A 16,329-nucleotide genomic window follows, 5' to 3' on the forward strand; every position below is an offset into this window, starting at 1 on the left:
ACAGAGGCCTGGGCTGGTTTCCTCCATTCATGTCCTCCTCGGGCAGATGGGTGCAGTCTGCACTCTGTCTCCCTGGGCAGAGACTGCTCAATGACCTCTCCTCCCGAAGGACCTCACCCACGGGTGGCAAGTCCTCGACACACGCGCCCCAGATCTGCTACCCCCCGCAGGCATACTGGTCAATTACCGTGCCTCCCACTCCCCAGCTGAGCCACCCAGACCCCCCCCCCCCCACTCTGACGGCTGGCCCGGACCATGCCATGTCTTTGCCGTCTCTGTGAGTCTCTGAAATCCTTGAATAGACAGTCAGGTTAGAACTCGGTAAAAAGTGGTTCCAGCAGTTCCACCTTCTGGAACTTCTGCTTTGGCCTCTCCATGGTCACCTGCCTTCTTCTTAAGGTCTGGATGGCTCCCCTACCGGCCCCCAGCTGAGCCAGCACAGGGGCCACAAACAACAGCGGCAGCACCTTGTGTACGACACCCAGCTGACCATCCCCGGCCCTCACACCTTGGCCTCGGGGTGGGGGGGTGGCCGTCTGGGGGGATGGTCCTCTCGGGGCCAGAGTCAGAGAGGGGAAGTGGAGGCCCTGGAAGCTGGGCTCTGACTCCACTTTGCTCTTCAGCCTGCACGCGGATCACTGATTTGGAGGAGAATACCCATGCCCTCCGGGGCACAGTAAAGACGAGGCAGGAGGAGAACCAGCAGCTCCGGAAAGAGGTAAAGTGGGCGGTGTCCGGAATAGACGGGCAAGCCAGTGGCCAGGTGTCCCGTGGGGTGACAGGTTTGGGGTTTGCTCTCAAGCCAAGTTCACTCTGTGACCTGACTGTGGCACGGGCTGGGTCTTTGGCTCTGCAGCTGGAAGAGTTGGGGACCCAACTCACCCAGGACAAGGCCAACAGCCAAAAGGAAGAGCTGGAGGGAGAACTCCAGTCTAACATCGCCAACACCGTGAGGCCCTCCAGGGCCACGCAGGTAGGCCCTCCAGAGCGCATGTCCCCCTGGCGCCCCCGCCTGCCCGAGGGAGCCTCCGGATCACAGCCGTGTCCTGGTCATTGATCAGTGATTCCTGGGTGACCATATTCCCTTGCTCAGCTGCAGCTCAGACCAGCAATTCTCAGCCACTGCTGTCCGCGGGGGCAGGTGTTGCCTCCCTGGGACACTGGCCATCTTGGTGGTGGTTGACAGGACTGAGGGGAGGAGGAGGGCGGTGCTGCTGGCTGTGCCCATTCGATGGTTGTTCCGTAAATATCAGGGTCAGTTGGCTGCTAGTGTTGTTCAGATATTCTGTATCCTGACTGCTGTGCTATGTACTTTTTCTTTTTCTTTTATTTTTAAAATATTTTTATTGATTAAGTTATTATTTTTTTGTGTGTGATTAATCACTATGCTTTTATTATGTTCAATTTGTAACAAAGAAATTGGGGGTCACCGAAACATGAGGCACTGTATTAAAGGGTCGCAGCATTAAGAAGGTTGAGAACCACTGGTTTAAGGTTTATTTCAACCTCGATTGCTGGCCCCTACCTAGCCTGGCCCTGTTCCGGGCTTGGGCAGGAGGCAACCAACTGATGTGTTTCTCTCACATCGATTCTTTCTTTCTTTCCCTCTCTCCCCCACTCTCTCTAAACATCAGATATCCTCTCGGGTGGTAAACGTGGTCGGGGGTGAATGTTCTTGAGCATCCCCAGGAAGGCCTGCAGGGATGCTGCCTCCACATTCTGGAAGGTGTTCTGGACTCTGCCAAACAGGATGAAGGATTTCTCCTCCAGATCGATGAACCCCAAGTGGTTCTCATCGAACAGGATGACGACTCTAGGGTAGTGCCAGTGTGAGGGACATACGGGAACAGTTTCCATGCCATAGAAACACATCCTGCAGGTCCAGGGGTAGTTCTGGTCCCTTGGGCTCACGCCCACAGGCAGAACAAACGGGACAGGCTGCTCCTCTGCAGCTGCAGCCCCGGACTCCCCTATGCTGGGCTGGACGGGGCTCTGCCAGCCATGGCCCTCGCTTTCCTCGGTCCCGTCTTCTTGTTGCTGCTGCTGCTCCTGGAGCACCTGCTCCTCCATCTCCCGGACCACGCGGGAGAGCTCGTGGAAGTCGCAGAAGATCTCGCCATCTCGCAGCTGGATGCAGCGCGTAAGGTGGATCTCTAACATGTGGAATGCGATTCCTGTGCTGTGCGTGAGCCTGGCACACTTCCCGTGGAAGCTGAGCATGAAAATCGTGAGGCCCAAGCGATCCGATCGCATTTGCCTTGGAAGAGGCCTGGCCTGATGAGGTGGTCCGGGTGGCTGGGCGGGAGGTAGAGGCGGTGGTAGGTCCGGCAGTGATGCCGCACTGTGACATTCCATATCAGCGCCCGCCGTCCCGAATTCCTCCCTAAGTCGCGTGGGTGAATCCCTTCGGTAGTCTCTCTTCTGGCACTGGCTGGTGAGCCTGTCCTTCCGAATCTGCAGGTGGCGGCTGTGGGGCCTGGGGTGGCGGCCTTCCATGCACTCCACCATGGCTGATTTCCGCTCAGTCAGGCGGATTCGGAACGCGGGCTTGAATTGCAGTGGGCCGTCCACATGGGTGTTAAGACCAGGCCTGTACGTCCAACCAGTAATGCCTAAGCCGTCCACCGCTACATACAGCAGTGTTTTATAGAGCTCAATATCTCGCCCCCACAAACCCAAAATGTGTCTGTCTGGGTGGAACAGCTTCGCATAGACTTCTCGGTAAGACGTGCCTACTGCCTCCAGATTCTGCAAGGTTTCACAAACGCCAAACTCCTCCCTGCAGCTCCGTCTCCAGATGTTGTCGATGTGCAGATTGCGGCGGAATTTGGTGCAGACCTGGGCCAGGCTGGCCAGGTCGGTGACGGGGAGCGAGGCACAGATAACCACCAGCATCTCCACCCGCAGGTCCTGCAGCGAGCAGTGCAGGGGCAGCCTGGGGATTGCGATTCTTCCACTCCCCACCCAGCACCCCGCTGCGGCGTCCGCCTCCAGGTGCTTTTCTGCTGGGGCCCGCTTGCCCTCGGCCGCTGCCTTCTCAGCCGGGCCCTGGCTCTTCTGAGGACACCGCTTACCCTGGGCCTTTGCCATCTCAGCCGGGCCCTAGCGCTCCTGAGGACACCCACATCCCCGCGAAGAGTCCAAGCCCCAGAGGCAAGCGCACTCCTCCATGCCTCCTTGCTTACCAGCCACCACAGTCGATTAAGTTATTACATATGTGTCCATATCCCCACATTGCCCCCTATTGGTGGGGGGAGGGAACTCATGCTCTCAGCCCCGTGTTGTCCGTGTCCATTGGTTAGGCCTATATGCTGGCATAAAAGTCCTTTGGTTGATCTCTATGTCCTTTTAAAAAAATAGGCTTTTACATGTGGTCACAGAGGGCAGCCAAGGAGCTGATCCAGAGAGCGGGCATCCTGTGCCCCTAAACGTCCCGAGTGTGGAGAGGGCGCAGGGCTCCCGTAGCGCCATGTGGGCCCGGCCAGCGCAGTTCCTTCAGTGCTGGGAGAGCCGCACTCAGCACGGCGGGTGCTGCCTGCCCCGAGGGTCCCTGCTCTTTTGGGGTCTGCACTTGCCCTGCTCTTGGCCCCTCACTGCGTGTGGGGGTGCAGGGATACGAGGTCTGTTACTCCCCGGGGCCTGCACCCAGTGAGGCATCCTCACCTTTTCCCTCGGCAGGAGGATCCTTCCATTCTGGGCCCCCAGAACCAACAGGGGGCCGAGGAGAGGGAGCTGGAGGAGCCGGGGCAGCAGGAGAAGCAGGGGCCCGAAGCCCAGGAGGCCCTGAAGCAGGAGCAGGAGGCCAAGGCCCTGGCCGCCGCCAGAGAGAACCACGGAGAGGAGGAGAGGCTGCGGCAGGAGAACGACAGGTACCCGCCCGCCCCTGCAGCAGCATCTGCCGCCTTCAGTCACACCAGCTCCCTCAGCTCCCGCTGCGCTCAGCTCAGGGGAGTCCCCTGGAAATGGTGCCCTTTCACCTGCCCTGTCACGGTCACAGCTGATGGTCAGGAGGGAAGGGCCTCCAGCTGGTGGCTGGGATGGAGCATCGTCCAGGTGTGGGTGACCGCCCCTCCCACATGGATGATGGGGATGACTGTGTCGGGCACGGGCATCTTCATCCTCTCTCACCAGCCATTCCAGAAGGACATATGCTTGCTCCCCGTCATTCCCGCGTTCCCTGTTGGCGAACTCACCTCCTCGTTGAGATACACTTGTCACCCCCCATCGGTCCCCATGTCCTGTCAGGGGCCTGTCCATAGGGCGAGATCCTGGGATCGCCTGATGTGCACATTTGCAGCTGCGGTTGAACAAGGCCTCTGACTCCTGCCTGTTTCAGCTCTCATACTCCACACGAGCGTCCTTTCTGTGGTCCATGGAGTGCCATGGAGTCCTCTTCTCTTGCTTTTTGGTGGCGATTTCGCTGTTTGAAACGGCCCCCAGGTGGAGTGCTGCAGTGCTGTCTAGTGTCCCAAGTGCACGCTGCGCTGGGCCTCAGGGAAAATATCCGAGTGGCACATGAGGGTCGTTCAGGCCCGAGGTCTGGTGCTGTTGGCTGTCCCAGTGAGCATATGGCACAAAGCGTCCTTATGTCTTGATTGGTTGACAGAAATGTGGCCAGAGACTCACAGGAACTGGTGGGGACAGTTGCAGTCTACACTGCTCAGTGCTCGCGGGGGCTCCCTAGGACATTATACCGCGAATCCTGAGAATTGACTGCGTTTTTATCCTTCTTTTCAAACAGATGAGGAAAGAGGCTCAGAGAGATTCAATAACTTGTTCGGGCCAGTCCTGAGTGTAGTGGCCCAGTCAGGACTCAAATCCAGGTCTTGTCTCAGCCCAGTGGCCTGACCACGTGAAGCCTTCCTTCGCACAGCCTTGTTTTAATATGTTTGGGGCTACAAAGTCAGGTGCCTGCAGGGCCAGGCAGGTCCAGCAGGTGGGGAGGGAGTGTCAGCGGCAGGGCAGGCCCTCGTGGAGAATACACACCCTCTGAAGGCGGTCAGCTGCGGGGCGGACCCGGGCTGCCAGGCCATCGTTTTGTTTCTACTTTTTTATTCTTCTTATTATTTAATCCTCATCCCAGGATACTTTTTCCATTGCCCTTCTGAGAGAGAGGGAGGTAGGGAGGGAGGGAGGGAGGGAGGGAGGGAGGGAGGGAGAGAGAAAAAGCGATGGGAGAGACACATCTATTGGATGCCTACAGCACACACCCCTCTATGCCGGGGAGCAATCCCACAGCCCAGGGACATGCCACTGGGAATCCAACCCGTGACCATTCCGGACACAGGCTGATGCTATCACTGCTGAGCTGCCCCTGCCAGGGCCTTTTCTTGATGCTTTCTCCCCACCCTCCCAGAATCTCGGTAGCTGAATGTTGATGTGAAATGGAACATTTTTAGAAATATTGAATAACTAATTACTTTAAATTAAATCACGGAGACTGTGTGGGCCTCACAGGGCCCATCTGTGTTCACATGGAGTCCATGAGCCTCTGGTCATTGAGATTTCAGGTAGAACCCTTACTCCTGGAAAGCCAGTCGGGTAATTATGCCGATGATAATGATGATGATGATGTCAGTGGCTTTACATAATGCTCCTGAATCTCTTATTTGTGTCAGGAGTTGGGATCAGAAAGGGACTTGAAATTCGGGAGAAGAGCTGGGCAAAGGCAGAGTTTCAGAGCAAAGATGATCTGATTCCAAGTTTTTCAAAAGTGTTTCAGTCGAAGAACCCTTTTTCCAAGGAGGCAGACATGCAAAGCCTTCCCTGGGAAGGATTTTTCACAGGCTGCTCTGTTGAATTGTGTCCGAGCCTGCCTGTCCTGTGTCCCAGCCCAGAGTGTGGCAGCCGGGGTGGCCGCATAGAACCCCAACGGACACAGTTTAAGAACCTCTGAATGTGCTCAGCCCTCATTTCCACAGGGGAAAACCTGAGGCCCAGAGAGGATGGGGGTGTGATTGAGGTGTACATGGGACAGAGGCTGGGAGTGCTCCTGAGCCCTGGGCCGTGTGGCTCTCCACCCGCAGGCTCACTTCCTGGACTGAGCTGCTTCAGGCGGAGCAGGAGGAGCTACGCTCCCACTGCCAGGAGCTGCAGGCCACCCTGGAGCAGGTGCAGCAGAAGATGCGGATCTGGCAGGCCAACTGGCAGCCCGAGTACCAAGACCTGAAGGCGGAGCAACTGCCCAAGGAAATCTTGCTCTACAAGCTGAGCATGCAGTGTGAGGTGAGGCCGGGGGCTGGTGGGCCTCAGGACCGGGCCTGAGCCCGGGGCTGACAGCCTGGGGCTCAGCCAGGTCCGAGTGGGTCCTCATTGGCATCTGTGCCCAAAGACTGTGTGGGAATGTCACCCAGAGGCCGAGAGGAAGCCAGAGGCATTTAACGGGGACAAGCACCTTGGCTGGAGGGGATGTGTTAGAAAAGACCTCTCACCAACCTCTGCTTTTGTATTTTTAAAGCTATTTTTCTTGATTTGAGAGAACAAGGGAGACGGAGAGAGAGATGGAAACATCTATGAGGACAAAGAATCGTGGTTCCGCTGCCTCCTGCACCACCCCCGCGGGGTGCCAGCCACAACTTGGGCATGTGTCCTTGACCGGATTCGAACCTGGGACCTTTAGTTCCCAGTCCGCTGCTCTCTCCACTGTGCTAAACTGGTTAGGGCCTGACCTTTCCTTTTCGCAGGGCCGGGGGGGTGGGGGGCGTGCATGGAAGCAGCTAAGTGCTGTTTTCATTCTGTCCTCGCGGCTGAGCTCTTTGCTCTGTGCTCCCCGTGTCATCTCACTGAATTCTCACAATGCTTTTGTGAGCTGGCGCCCATCCTCATCCTCTGAGGTTGGGTCTGAACTCAGTTTGTTTGAAGCCAAAGCTTGGGCTTTCCCGCCACTCCAGCCCGATGATGTTCTGGGTGGAGAGTTGAGCAACCTCAGCCCCGAATTCCTATCCAGCCCGGCATTTATTTTTCTGATGTCAGAGAGAGGAAGGGAGAGGGAGAGAGGGATGGGAACTTCAATGAGGAGAGAGAACCTCTGATGGGCTGCCTCCTGCACGCCCCCTACTGAGGATCAATCCCTCATCCTGGGCGTGTTCCTTGACCAGGCATCTCTTTTGTGAACTCCTGGTGTGTGGGGGGCCACTCCACCACCTGAGCCACACCCTTTGGGCTGCTTCCTAATGAGATACTTTACATTCCTTTTAAAAATGGCTGTCAAGTCCTCAGAGCCTCTCGTACATTTTGCACTGATGGCGCCTCTCTGCTCAGACTGGCTGTGTTTTCCGTGCTCAGTGGCCACACGTGGGCAGGGCTGCGCGACTGGCCGGTGCACTCGGCCATCCCCATGTCATTGGCTGTGTTGGTCCTTGCGACTGGTGAAGCTCATGCCGAAATGGCCATGTTCATGCACGTGGCCCTTTTCTCCTTTTGGGAGCAGTTTCCCAGCAGTGGAGTCACAGGGGCCCGTGGTGTTGAGGACATTGTTGATCTGTGTTTCAGTCGCTCACCCTTGCGGAGAAGGACTGGCAAGAGGAGAAGTGTCGCCTGAGGAGGGAGATAGACACCTTGAAAGAGCTGAACCAGAGCCTCCTGGACGCATGGGACCAGCACTGCACTGAGAACGTGTAAGGGGGAGGGGTGACCGACACCTGTCCGCACAGGGCTGCGGGCTTCCAGCTCCACGCCCAGGCCTCCACGTTCTGGGCAGAGAGCCCGCCGGCGAACTGGTGTCCCCAGGGCAAGGGAACAGACCATCTTCCCAGTGCAGCCTGCTCTCCTCTCCCCGGAATGGCTCTAGAATTCTGTAAGGAGCGGTGGTTGGATTTTGCTGGCTTCAACGACATGGCCCACTGCCAGCCCCTTCTTAATCTGCTTTTGGAATTAAGCTCAGTTTAAAAATGATGACAGAGGCAAAGAGAGGTACCTAGGGAAGCCATCCAGGTCGCGGATTGAGCCCGTTCTCTGTCTGATTTCCGCTTGAGGGGCTGGAGAGAGGGTTGTCCTCCCTCTGCTGACAAGACACGGACCTGGCTGTGGCAGGGGGCCCTGCGAGGTGCACAGAACCAGTGACCTGGTGGCCACACACAGGCAGGGGTGATGGCGTGTGAGCAGAGCTGTGTGCCCAGCAGACAGATATTGAGGAGCTCCAAGGAGGCGGAGAAGGAAGCGTGGTGTGGGAGTTGGGGTTCTGCAGCTGACCCGGATGGAGACAGGGCTAGCCGGGGGGCGGGATTTGGGGGGACGTGAAGGTGGAGCACGGGTGGTCGGGGTGCAGGGAAGGTGCAGGCAGTGGGAGGAGGGAAGGCTGGAGCAGGGGGCACTCAGATGGGGAAGGCCTCCATGCCTTGCTAAGGAGTCAGATTCCCTGGGAGTGAGTGTTTACGGGAGGCTGGTCTAAGGGCCGAGGGAGCTGCCAGAGAGGAGGCAGGAGGAAGAGGCTTGGTGCTGGAAACCTTGGGGTTGGAAGTCAAGTGACTCAAGATGCATCTGGTGGGTCCAGGGTGCTTTTCACCCCTCAGTGCTGAGCTGTGGGACTGTCCTTCCTTGTGATGGGGAGTGGCGGGCCAGGAGGGACAGAGGGACACGGTCACAGTGGCCACAGGGGCACTGACCCAGCCCCGCGGGGTCACGGTGCTGCTTCACTTTTCTCCCGGGTTCTTCTGCTCGTCTACCCCTGGCTCGCCACCTACCCAGGATGGTTTACAGGGAAAGCCACACTGTAGTTTGGGGTGGAAATGACCGTGGCCTGAGTTGGCTCTCTACAGCGCAGCGGGTCCCAATGACCAGCAGAGGTTGGGTAGGTGCCAACTAGAAGCATCGGGGCCTGGTACCCAGGGGGATGATCTGATGAAGGTTTTGCATTAGACAGTGTGTGCAGGAGGCCAGGGAGTGGGCAGGCTTCCTGAGCTGCCCCGAGTGGAGTCGTCCCAGCCCGGGGCGGGTTGGGGGCCTGTCTTGTGTGAATTTGTGCGCCTAGTGGTGGGGGTCGGTCAGAGCCAGAAAGGAAAGTGCTCTAGCATAAGGCCCAGCAGCACGGCTGAGGGAAGAGAGGAACACAGACTACAAGAACAGATGCCGAGCCAAGGCCGCTGGGAGCAGGTCAGGGTCGGTGGTCCTGGGCCCAGCGGTTTGCGATTCATCACTTTTCACAGCTGCTCACTTCAAGGTGAAGTCTCAGAAAAGCCCGCGTCTCAGGTGGGACCTCGGCAGCCTCATGGCCAAAGGAGCCTGAGCTGCTGCCTCGATCCAGGGGACTCATGTTCAAGCAAGGAAGCCAGGGTCTCTGCCGACAAGGCCCATGGGTTTGCCATCCTGAGTTGCACATGGTTCGGGGCTTGCTCTCCTGAGATGTGGTCCAGCCTGCTCCTTGGTGCTACAGCAGGTCTCCTCACGTGTTAGGGTTCCCGGACCCAAGCCACAAGCTCCCCTCCCCATCTTCCCCCCTCGGCGAGCTTGACGGTCATGAGCACCGTGATGTCCGAGTCCCCGGAAAATGCCGGCCCTTCTGGGCCAGGTCCCAGCTAGGGCCGATGAGTCCATTGACACGTTTTATATAAAACCAGACTGTTCTTTCTTTCTCCTCTGTTTCCAGGGACACCCGGCAGACTATGCCTACAGGAGAGGCGGAAGATGAGAGAATTGGGGCTCCAAAGGAGGCTCAGTGTCCTGCTCCTAGGAAGTGAGTTGATTTCAGCAGCAGGAACTTCAACTCAGAACAGGAAGCTGCTCTTTCACGAGTGGGGAATGCCATGTGGAGCAGTGCCCAGTGTGTGGAGCCCGCACCTTCCCCTCTAGGGCAGGTCCCCTGAGCGCACCTCCCTCCCAGCTCTGAAAGAACTGAGAGTTTCTTTCCGGCCTTCCTCGGGGTTATCCTCTGAGGGTGGCGAATGCCAGCTGCCATGTCCGGTTGAAGGGGCAGAGCGTCTGGATTAGAGCCACTGGAGCAGGACTATCAGGCTGTGTCTCCAGGTTTCAGGACCTAGAAAGCCATGTTTCTGTTTTGGGAAGGAAGCGTGGGCCGGACACCTGGGCCAGCACCCATGGTCTTCAGTCACAGGAACCTCTTGGTCTTCCCTACATTCCTCTGGAGTCTCTGGACGCCAGGGTGGTTCTCAAACATGTTCCCTTCTGCAGAGCAGCAGCCCCGGTGGTGGGCGGCTCGGTCCCCGAGGCTGCGGGCTTCCGTCCAGCAGGCCTTCCCCTGTGTCTGGGCCTGAGCCCCAGGAGCTAGGCCTTCAGATTGTCCTGCCCCAGCCCAGCCTTGAGGGCAAATCACCATGAATCCTGCAAGGGCTCTCGGTTGACATCACAAAACCACATAATTTCCCACCCTCCTCCTGTCCCTTGTGTTGGCGGGGATATTGAGGCCTCGATGAGGAAAGTACTCGAGTTGAGTCAGCACAGTGTCGCTCTGTGGCAGAGCCAGGATTAGAACCAGCTGCGGTTCTTCTTGTGACATTAGAATGCCTCCATTTCTGGTTAGCTGCACTGTATGACCCTTTAAGTTCACTGTTTTCATTGATTCGTTTTTATTTTACTATATATATATATATATATATATATATATATATATATACACACATATATATATATATATATATATATATATATACACACACACACATATATATATATATGTATATATATTAGTATATTTTAACTGAATTCAGAGAAGAAGGCTGAGGGTGAGAGAGAGAAACATCAGTGATGAAAGAGAATCATTAATTGGCTGCTTCCAGCACACCCCCCACCGGGAATTGAGTCTGTAACCCGGGTATGTGCCCTTGACCAGAATGGAGCCCAGAACCCTTCAGTCCATAGAGTGATGCTCTACCCACTGAGCCCAGCCGGCTAGGGCTATTCTAATTTTGCTCAATCCTCACCTGAGGATTTTTTTTTCATTGATTTCTGGAGAGAGTAGAGGGGAACAAAGGGTTGGGTGGAAGAGAGAGAGACATCAATGAGAGAGACATCAATATGAGAGACACATTGATTGGTTGCCATCCAGCACACGCCCCCAGTGGGCCCAGGGATAAAACTGCAACCCAGGTACACTCCCTTGACCCAGAATCAAACCCTGACCCTTCAGTGCTTGGGCCACTGCTCTAACCCCTGGGGAACACCAGCCAGTGTCCACTCTTTTTCATCCACATGGCCCACTGGGCCCACCCTGTTCCCCCCTCACCCAGATTCCTCAGTGCCCGGAAGGGGCTAAGTCTGCCCGCCTGTCTCACCTATTGGGAGCTCCAGCGGGAAATGAGGAGGCCCTGACTCTCCCTGACATGGCCCTGGGGTGCACAATTGCCAGCACACCTAGATGAGCACAGCACCTCTCCCGGTGCCTCCCGGTGACGCAGAGTGGAGGCTGCATGTGAGGTTATGTTTCCTGAGAGGCTAGTGCGGGTTTCTGCCACAAGGAACGCTTCTCCCGTCCCTGGGTCTGTGCGAATGAACTGCCAATGATGCCCCACGCCCTGAGGCTACATGCGATGATCCTGGTGCTGGCGATGCAGATTCGTGGGGAACCTGGTGCTGAACCCCAAGGGAAGGGCCGCTTCCCCGGCTGGAGGGGCAGTGGGGGTTGGCAGTGTCCTAACCCTCTACTCCTAATAGGAAAAAGCGCTGGAGTCGAGCCAGAGCCTTCCTCAAATTGTTCCAACGCCAGAGAGACCGCTCTCGAGGACAAGCCAAGTCACCCGCAGATGGCCGTCCTGGGCCCCAGGAGGCCACCCCATCGTGCTCATACTGGGAGGAGAAGGGAGACGCCCGCAGTGGGCCCCCAGCAAAAGGTAGGAGGGGCTGGCCTGGCTGCAGGAGGGCAGTGAAGGGGAGAATCTCAGGCCTTCCTCGAGGTCAGGGCAGAACCGAAGAGATGCGAGCTGGGTGCGCACACGTGTGCTTGGAGCCTGAAGGGGGCTCCACACGCCCCCGTCTGCCCCCTCAGGTGTGTGAACACCCAGGTAGAACATGTAAGCCCATGTCACTGTGGCGGCAGTTTCATCCAGAACCATTTAGTTCCTTCAGCATGAGGAGCCTCCCCATCACGTACACTGTGGTGGGTCCTCGGATATCCAGAGCAGATCTCCAGACAGTTACCGCGGAGACACGCTCAGGAGAGGATGTGTTTGGGGCTCCTTGTCTCTGCCAGGCCTCGGATTAGCCATTTCTGTCGGGGGAGCCCCCATGTAACCCGTCGTGGACATCTGCCAGGCTTTCAGCCAGGCTCGGGCTCTGCTCTTGCTGTTGCTCTGAAAAGCAGGGGTGGTTCTCTTCTCCCACCTGACCTGGCCCTGAGTCCTCCCACCAGGGGGCGCTGGACCTGCTCATTGAGGGCTGTGATGGGAGTGAGCCATTGGGTGGGTCCACAGTGGATTTGTAGCCGCATGAGCTGCTGGGGTTTCCTTGGATCTAAGAGGCTGTCAGCTGTCAGCTGCCCGATTTTGTGCTCATAGAAAGAAAGTGATCGGGTGGTGGCAGTGAGGGTTTTGTCAGAATCGCCACCAGCTGACAGTGACTGGGAGGGATGCTCCAAGCTGCACCCTGATTTCAGAGATGGAAGGTTGAGGGGGGGTGGGGGGATTCCTCTTAGAACCAATTAAACAAAGCCATTGACTGAAAGGTGGTTTAGTTTTCACATTCACTTTGAAATATAATTTTATTGATTATTTGCCGATAAACCTGCCAAACATGCCCCCTGAGAAAGTTAACAATTTAATGAAGGACACTAGGACTTTCTGAAGACGGGGCCAGGCCCGAGACTCGTGGGCTCCCAGGGGCTGGGGTGACAGGACCTGACAGGACCCGGGGCTGTGACAAGGCGCCCTGTGGCTGTGACGGGTGCAGCAGCCATTCCGGGTGGCAGTCGCCACTGCAAGTCCTGCTGTGTCACTCGAGATGCAGAAATGAAGTGTGCGCACGCAGACACACTGTCTGGGGGCTGCTGCTTGCGTTCCCGGTCTCACAGGAGGTGAAGTCGGGGAAACGCTCACGTGCAGGTAAATGATCATGAAGCTTACTGCCTTGTTAGCATGGGTTTTCTCCAGAGGGTTCTTTGGCCTGGGGTTTTCCTACTGGCTCCTCACACTTTTGGACATGTATCACGTCCACTTGTGTGATTGGCTAAGTTGATGAGTGAGCTATAATCAGCCCAATTGAGTCAGCAAAATCTTCTGAGAAAAAACTGCTTGACAGATCCCCACTGTGGTTTGGATCCCTGAGTGAGCAGGTCAGGGGCTGCAGTTAGTAACGGCAGCCGTGCGAGGGGGCTTTCTGGGCTCAGCAGCCTTTCGGTAGTTGACCCACTTTGTCCGTCGTCTTGAGGTCTAGCTGCCGTGGGAGGTCGGCTCCATTCCTGTCCCCCGTTCAGAGCTGGGAGGGGAGCTCAGGAATGCTTGACCAGGGTCAGCACTGGCCCAGAGAATCAGTGTTGGAGCTGGGACCCGAACCCGCATCTGACAGGTTCCGGGGCCCGAACTCTTAACCGCTGTGAGCACTGCCTGCCCTTCAAGCTGCTTTGGTCCCTGAAGATGCTCAACCAACTTGGGGCCCCAGCACTGAGGAGTGGGTCCCTTCTCTGTGGTGTGAGCTGTGTCAGCAGGTGGCGCTGCGGGGGAAGAAATAGCAGAGGTGCAGCTGTGCACTTGAATCCTCCATCAGGACTGGAGAAATCCCTTCTGTCCATGGATTGACGTGTTGAGGAAGTCACTAGACCAATTGTCTGCTCTCATAAGACTAGAACTTAAAGGCTGTGAGGGCTAAACCAAGAGGAGAGGATGCGGCGCCATCTACAGTGGAAGAATGCTTGAGTTTGAGGGTGTTTTGGTATCAGATAGAGGTAGGTATTTTCATTATGTGCAAAGTCATCCTGCCATCAGAGGCTGTGAGAGGTACCAGAATTCTTAGTGAGCCTGCCTGTTTGTCTCAGTGGTTAGAGCATCGAAGGACCGAAGGGGCGCAACTTAGATTTCCAGTCAAGTGCACATACCTCGGTTGCAAGGTTGATCCTGGCCGCGGTTGGGGTTTGTGAGAGAGGCAACCAGTGGATGTATCTCTCTCCCATCGATGTTTCCCTCTCCTGCTCTCTCCCTCCCTTCACCTACGTCCTCCCATCCACTCTCTCTCTAAAGACCAATGGAAAGAAATCCTCCCGTGAGGACTTTTTAAAAAGAAGTATTATGACTGAGGAGTCCAGGTGGACTGTTTCACTGCATGCAGCAGGCCAGAAGCATGCCACTAAGTGTTTGCAGGGGAGCAGGAGTTAGTTGTGTGTGAGACAGGATGTCAGGGAGCCTGTCATTAAAATGGATGAGTAAGCGCAGCTGGTGTGGCTCAGTTGGATGAGCATCGTCCCATGAACCAGGAGATCACCTTCTGATTCCCGGTCAGGGCACACTAGTATGGGCATGCAGAACACAGCCGATCCATCTTTCTCATCATTGATGTTTCTATCTCCCTCTCCCTCCCCCTCTCTGAAAATCAATAAAAACACATTGGACAAAAAAGCGGATGAGTAAGGAAAGCTGCCCCCTACATCAATAAACACCCTTGCTTAATAATGTAACCCATGGAAATGGAAAAGCAGTCTAAGACATCCACTCCTTGAGCAGTACAGAATGCTCCTCTCGTGCTACGTGGAGCCCTGGCTCCAGCTGCCACTCCAACACTTGACTGGAGTCCGAGCAGAAAGGGTCCACCGGGCCCTGATGCTGGTTGTGCTGGGGGGAATGTTGCCGTCTCTCCCGGGCTGGACTGGATTCTGACTTCCCAAGTACATTTGGCCAATGTAGCGTCATTTGTCCATTATTCAGTTCATTTACTTGCTGTTTTCTGTGTTTTGATCCTTCCTCCCTTGGTTATCCGGGATGACGATTTAGCGACGGAACAACGCAAGAGTGCCTTTTGGAGGATAAAGAAGCATGTTGCGGTCAAAGACAAGCCTCCAGTGGCCAGAGGGTTGTTCGGGTGGTAACCAACTTGGTCTAACGTCATGAAATGCTGCATTTAATGCACCCACCCTCTCCTCCCTAACTTGCCTCTCCCTTTTTTCCGACCACGAAGATTTATAATCCTTTCCCTTTATCCCTGTCTTGAACATATACCCTTTATTTCTGAAAATTTTTTAAGTTTCTTTTAAAAGAACAAAAAAACTCCAACAACAACAACAACAACAAAAGCCCAAAGAAAACCAGTTCGCTTGGAAGCAGAAAAATCCTGACCCTAATGGAAACCTCAGTTGCCATGACAACAAGGCCACGCCAAAGCAGGAGTCACCATCACCCTGACTTAGTGGCTTGATGTGTCCCCTACTTGGCCTCTTGCACCGGCTGTAACTCCTGGGCTGGCACGGCCTGGTCCTCCCTCGGCCTGTCTCTCGTGGGCGCAGTTGGAAACCCGAGGTCTCTCTGGCTTGGCTGTGTCCGCCGCTCTGCTCCTCCAGGTGACGCCACGCAGTGGAGGCCTGATGTCAAGTGGTAAGATTTGGGTGCTTCAGACTTCATGGTGGGTGTGACATTGAGTGGCTGAGGGGCAGGGGGGCAGGTCCTGGGAGAGTGAGGAGGTGCCCGCAATCCCCACAGTGGGTGTGGCTCTGGGCCCACAGCCCCCGGCTGCCTGGAGCCCGACGCTGTGCAAACAGCCTGTCCTCGTGTTCCTGGAGCTCCACCGCACACCTGTGCCACTGGGATTGGAGAGCCCATTGCCTGTCCCACGATGAGGTAGTTGCAGGTCTTTTCGGGGTTTTGCCCTCATGTGTTTTTTTTTTTTAAATTGGGATTCTGTTTAGCATTGACAAGAGTATACGTTCATGGTAGAAAATTCAGAGATTGCAGAAAGCACAAAATACCAGGTAAACTCATGGTGCAGTCAAAGTCACCATGCAGAGAGGAGGACTTCTTCTTTTTTTTTTTTTTAATATATTTTATTGATTTTTTACAGAGAGGAAGGGAGAGGAATAGAGAGTTAGAAACATCGATGAGAGAGAAACATCGATCAGCTGCCTCCTGCACACCCCCCACTGGGGATGTGTCCGCAACCAAAGTACATGCCCTTGACTGGAATCGAACCCGGGACCTTTCAGTCTGCAGGCCGACGTCCTATCCACTGAGCCAAACCAGTCAGGCGAGAGGAGGACTTCTTAAACAGAGGGTTGTTCGGGTGGTAACCAACTTGGTTCTCAAATCCTAAGGGTGCCCTCCGGGACCATGAGGGCCCGGACCACAGGTGTGGAGTGGAGTGGTCCTAGGCAGACTTGGGTCAGGGTGCTTTGAAATCAGGGATCTGAGGACACAGTGTCTCACAGCAGGTGTGCCCAGGAGTTATGTTTTGGCCTTGTGCCAACAT

General features: G+C 55.8%; 1 protein-coding gene across 1 annotated transcript in view; it reads left to right on the forward strand.

Annotated features, from left to right (window-relative positions):
• LOC308526380 (uncharacterized protein) overlaps nucleotides 1-15,122 on the forward strand; it is a gene marked incomplete at its 5' end in the record, with an annotated part of 49,450 nt that extends 34,328 nt beyond the window's left edge. Inside the window, 6 exons of the mRNA XM_081101509.1 lie at nucleotides 3,679-3,869; nucleotides 6,027-6,225; nucleotides 7,492-7,616; nucleotides 9,584-9,670; nucleotides 11,605-11,780; nucleotides 14,865-15,122. Of these exons, the coding sequence (XP_080957635.1) occupies nucleotides 3,679-3,869; nucleotides 6,027-6,225; nucleotides 7,492-7,616; nucleotides 9,584-9,670; nucleotides 11,605-11,780; nucleotides 14,865-14,959 (873 nt within the window). The 3' untranslated portion in view covers nucleotides 14,960-15,122. The remainder of the gene's footprint in view (nucleotides 1-3,678; nucleotides 3,870-6,026; nucleotides 6,226-7,491; nucleotides 7,617-9,583; nucleotides 9,671-11,604; nucleotides 11,781-14,864) is intronic.
• Nucleotides 15,123-16,329: the final 1,207 nt, after the last annotated feature.

The sequence above is a fragment of the Myotis nattereri genome (genome assembly GCF_964212035.1).
Source record: "Myotis nattereri genome assembly, chromosome: 10".
Taxonomy (NCBI): domain Eukaryota; kingdom Metazoa; phylum Chordata; class Mammalia; order Chiroptera; family Vespertilionidae; genus Myotis; species Myotis nattereri.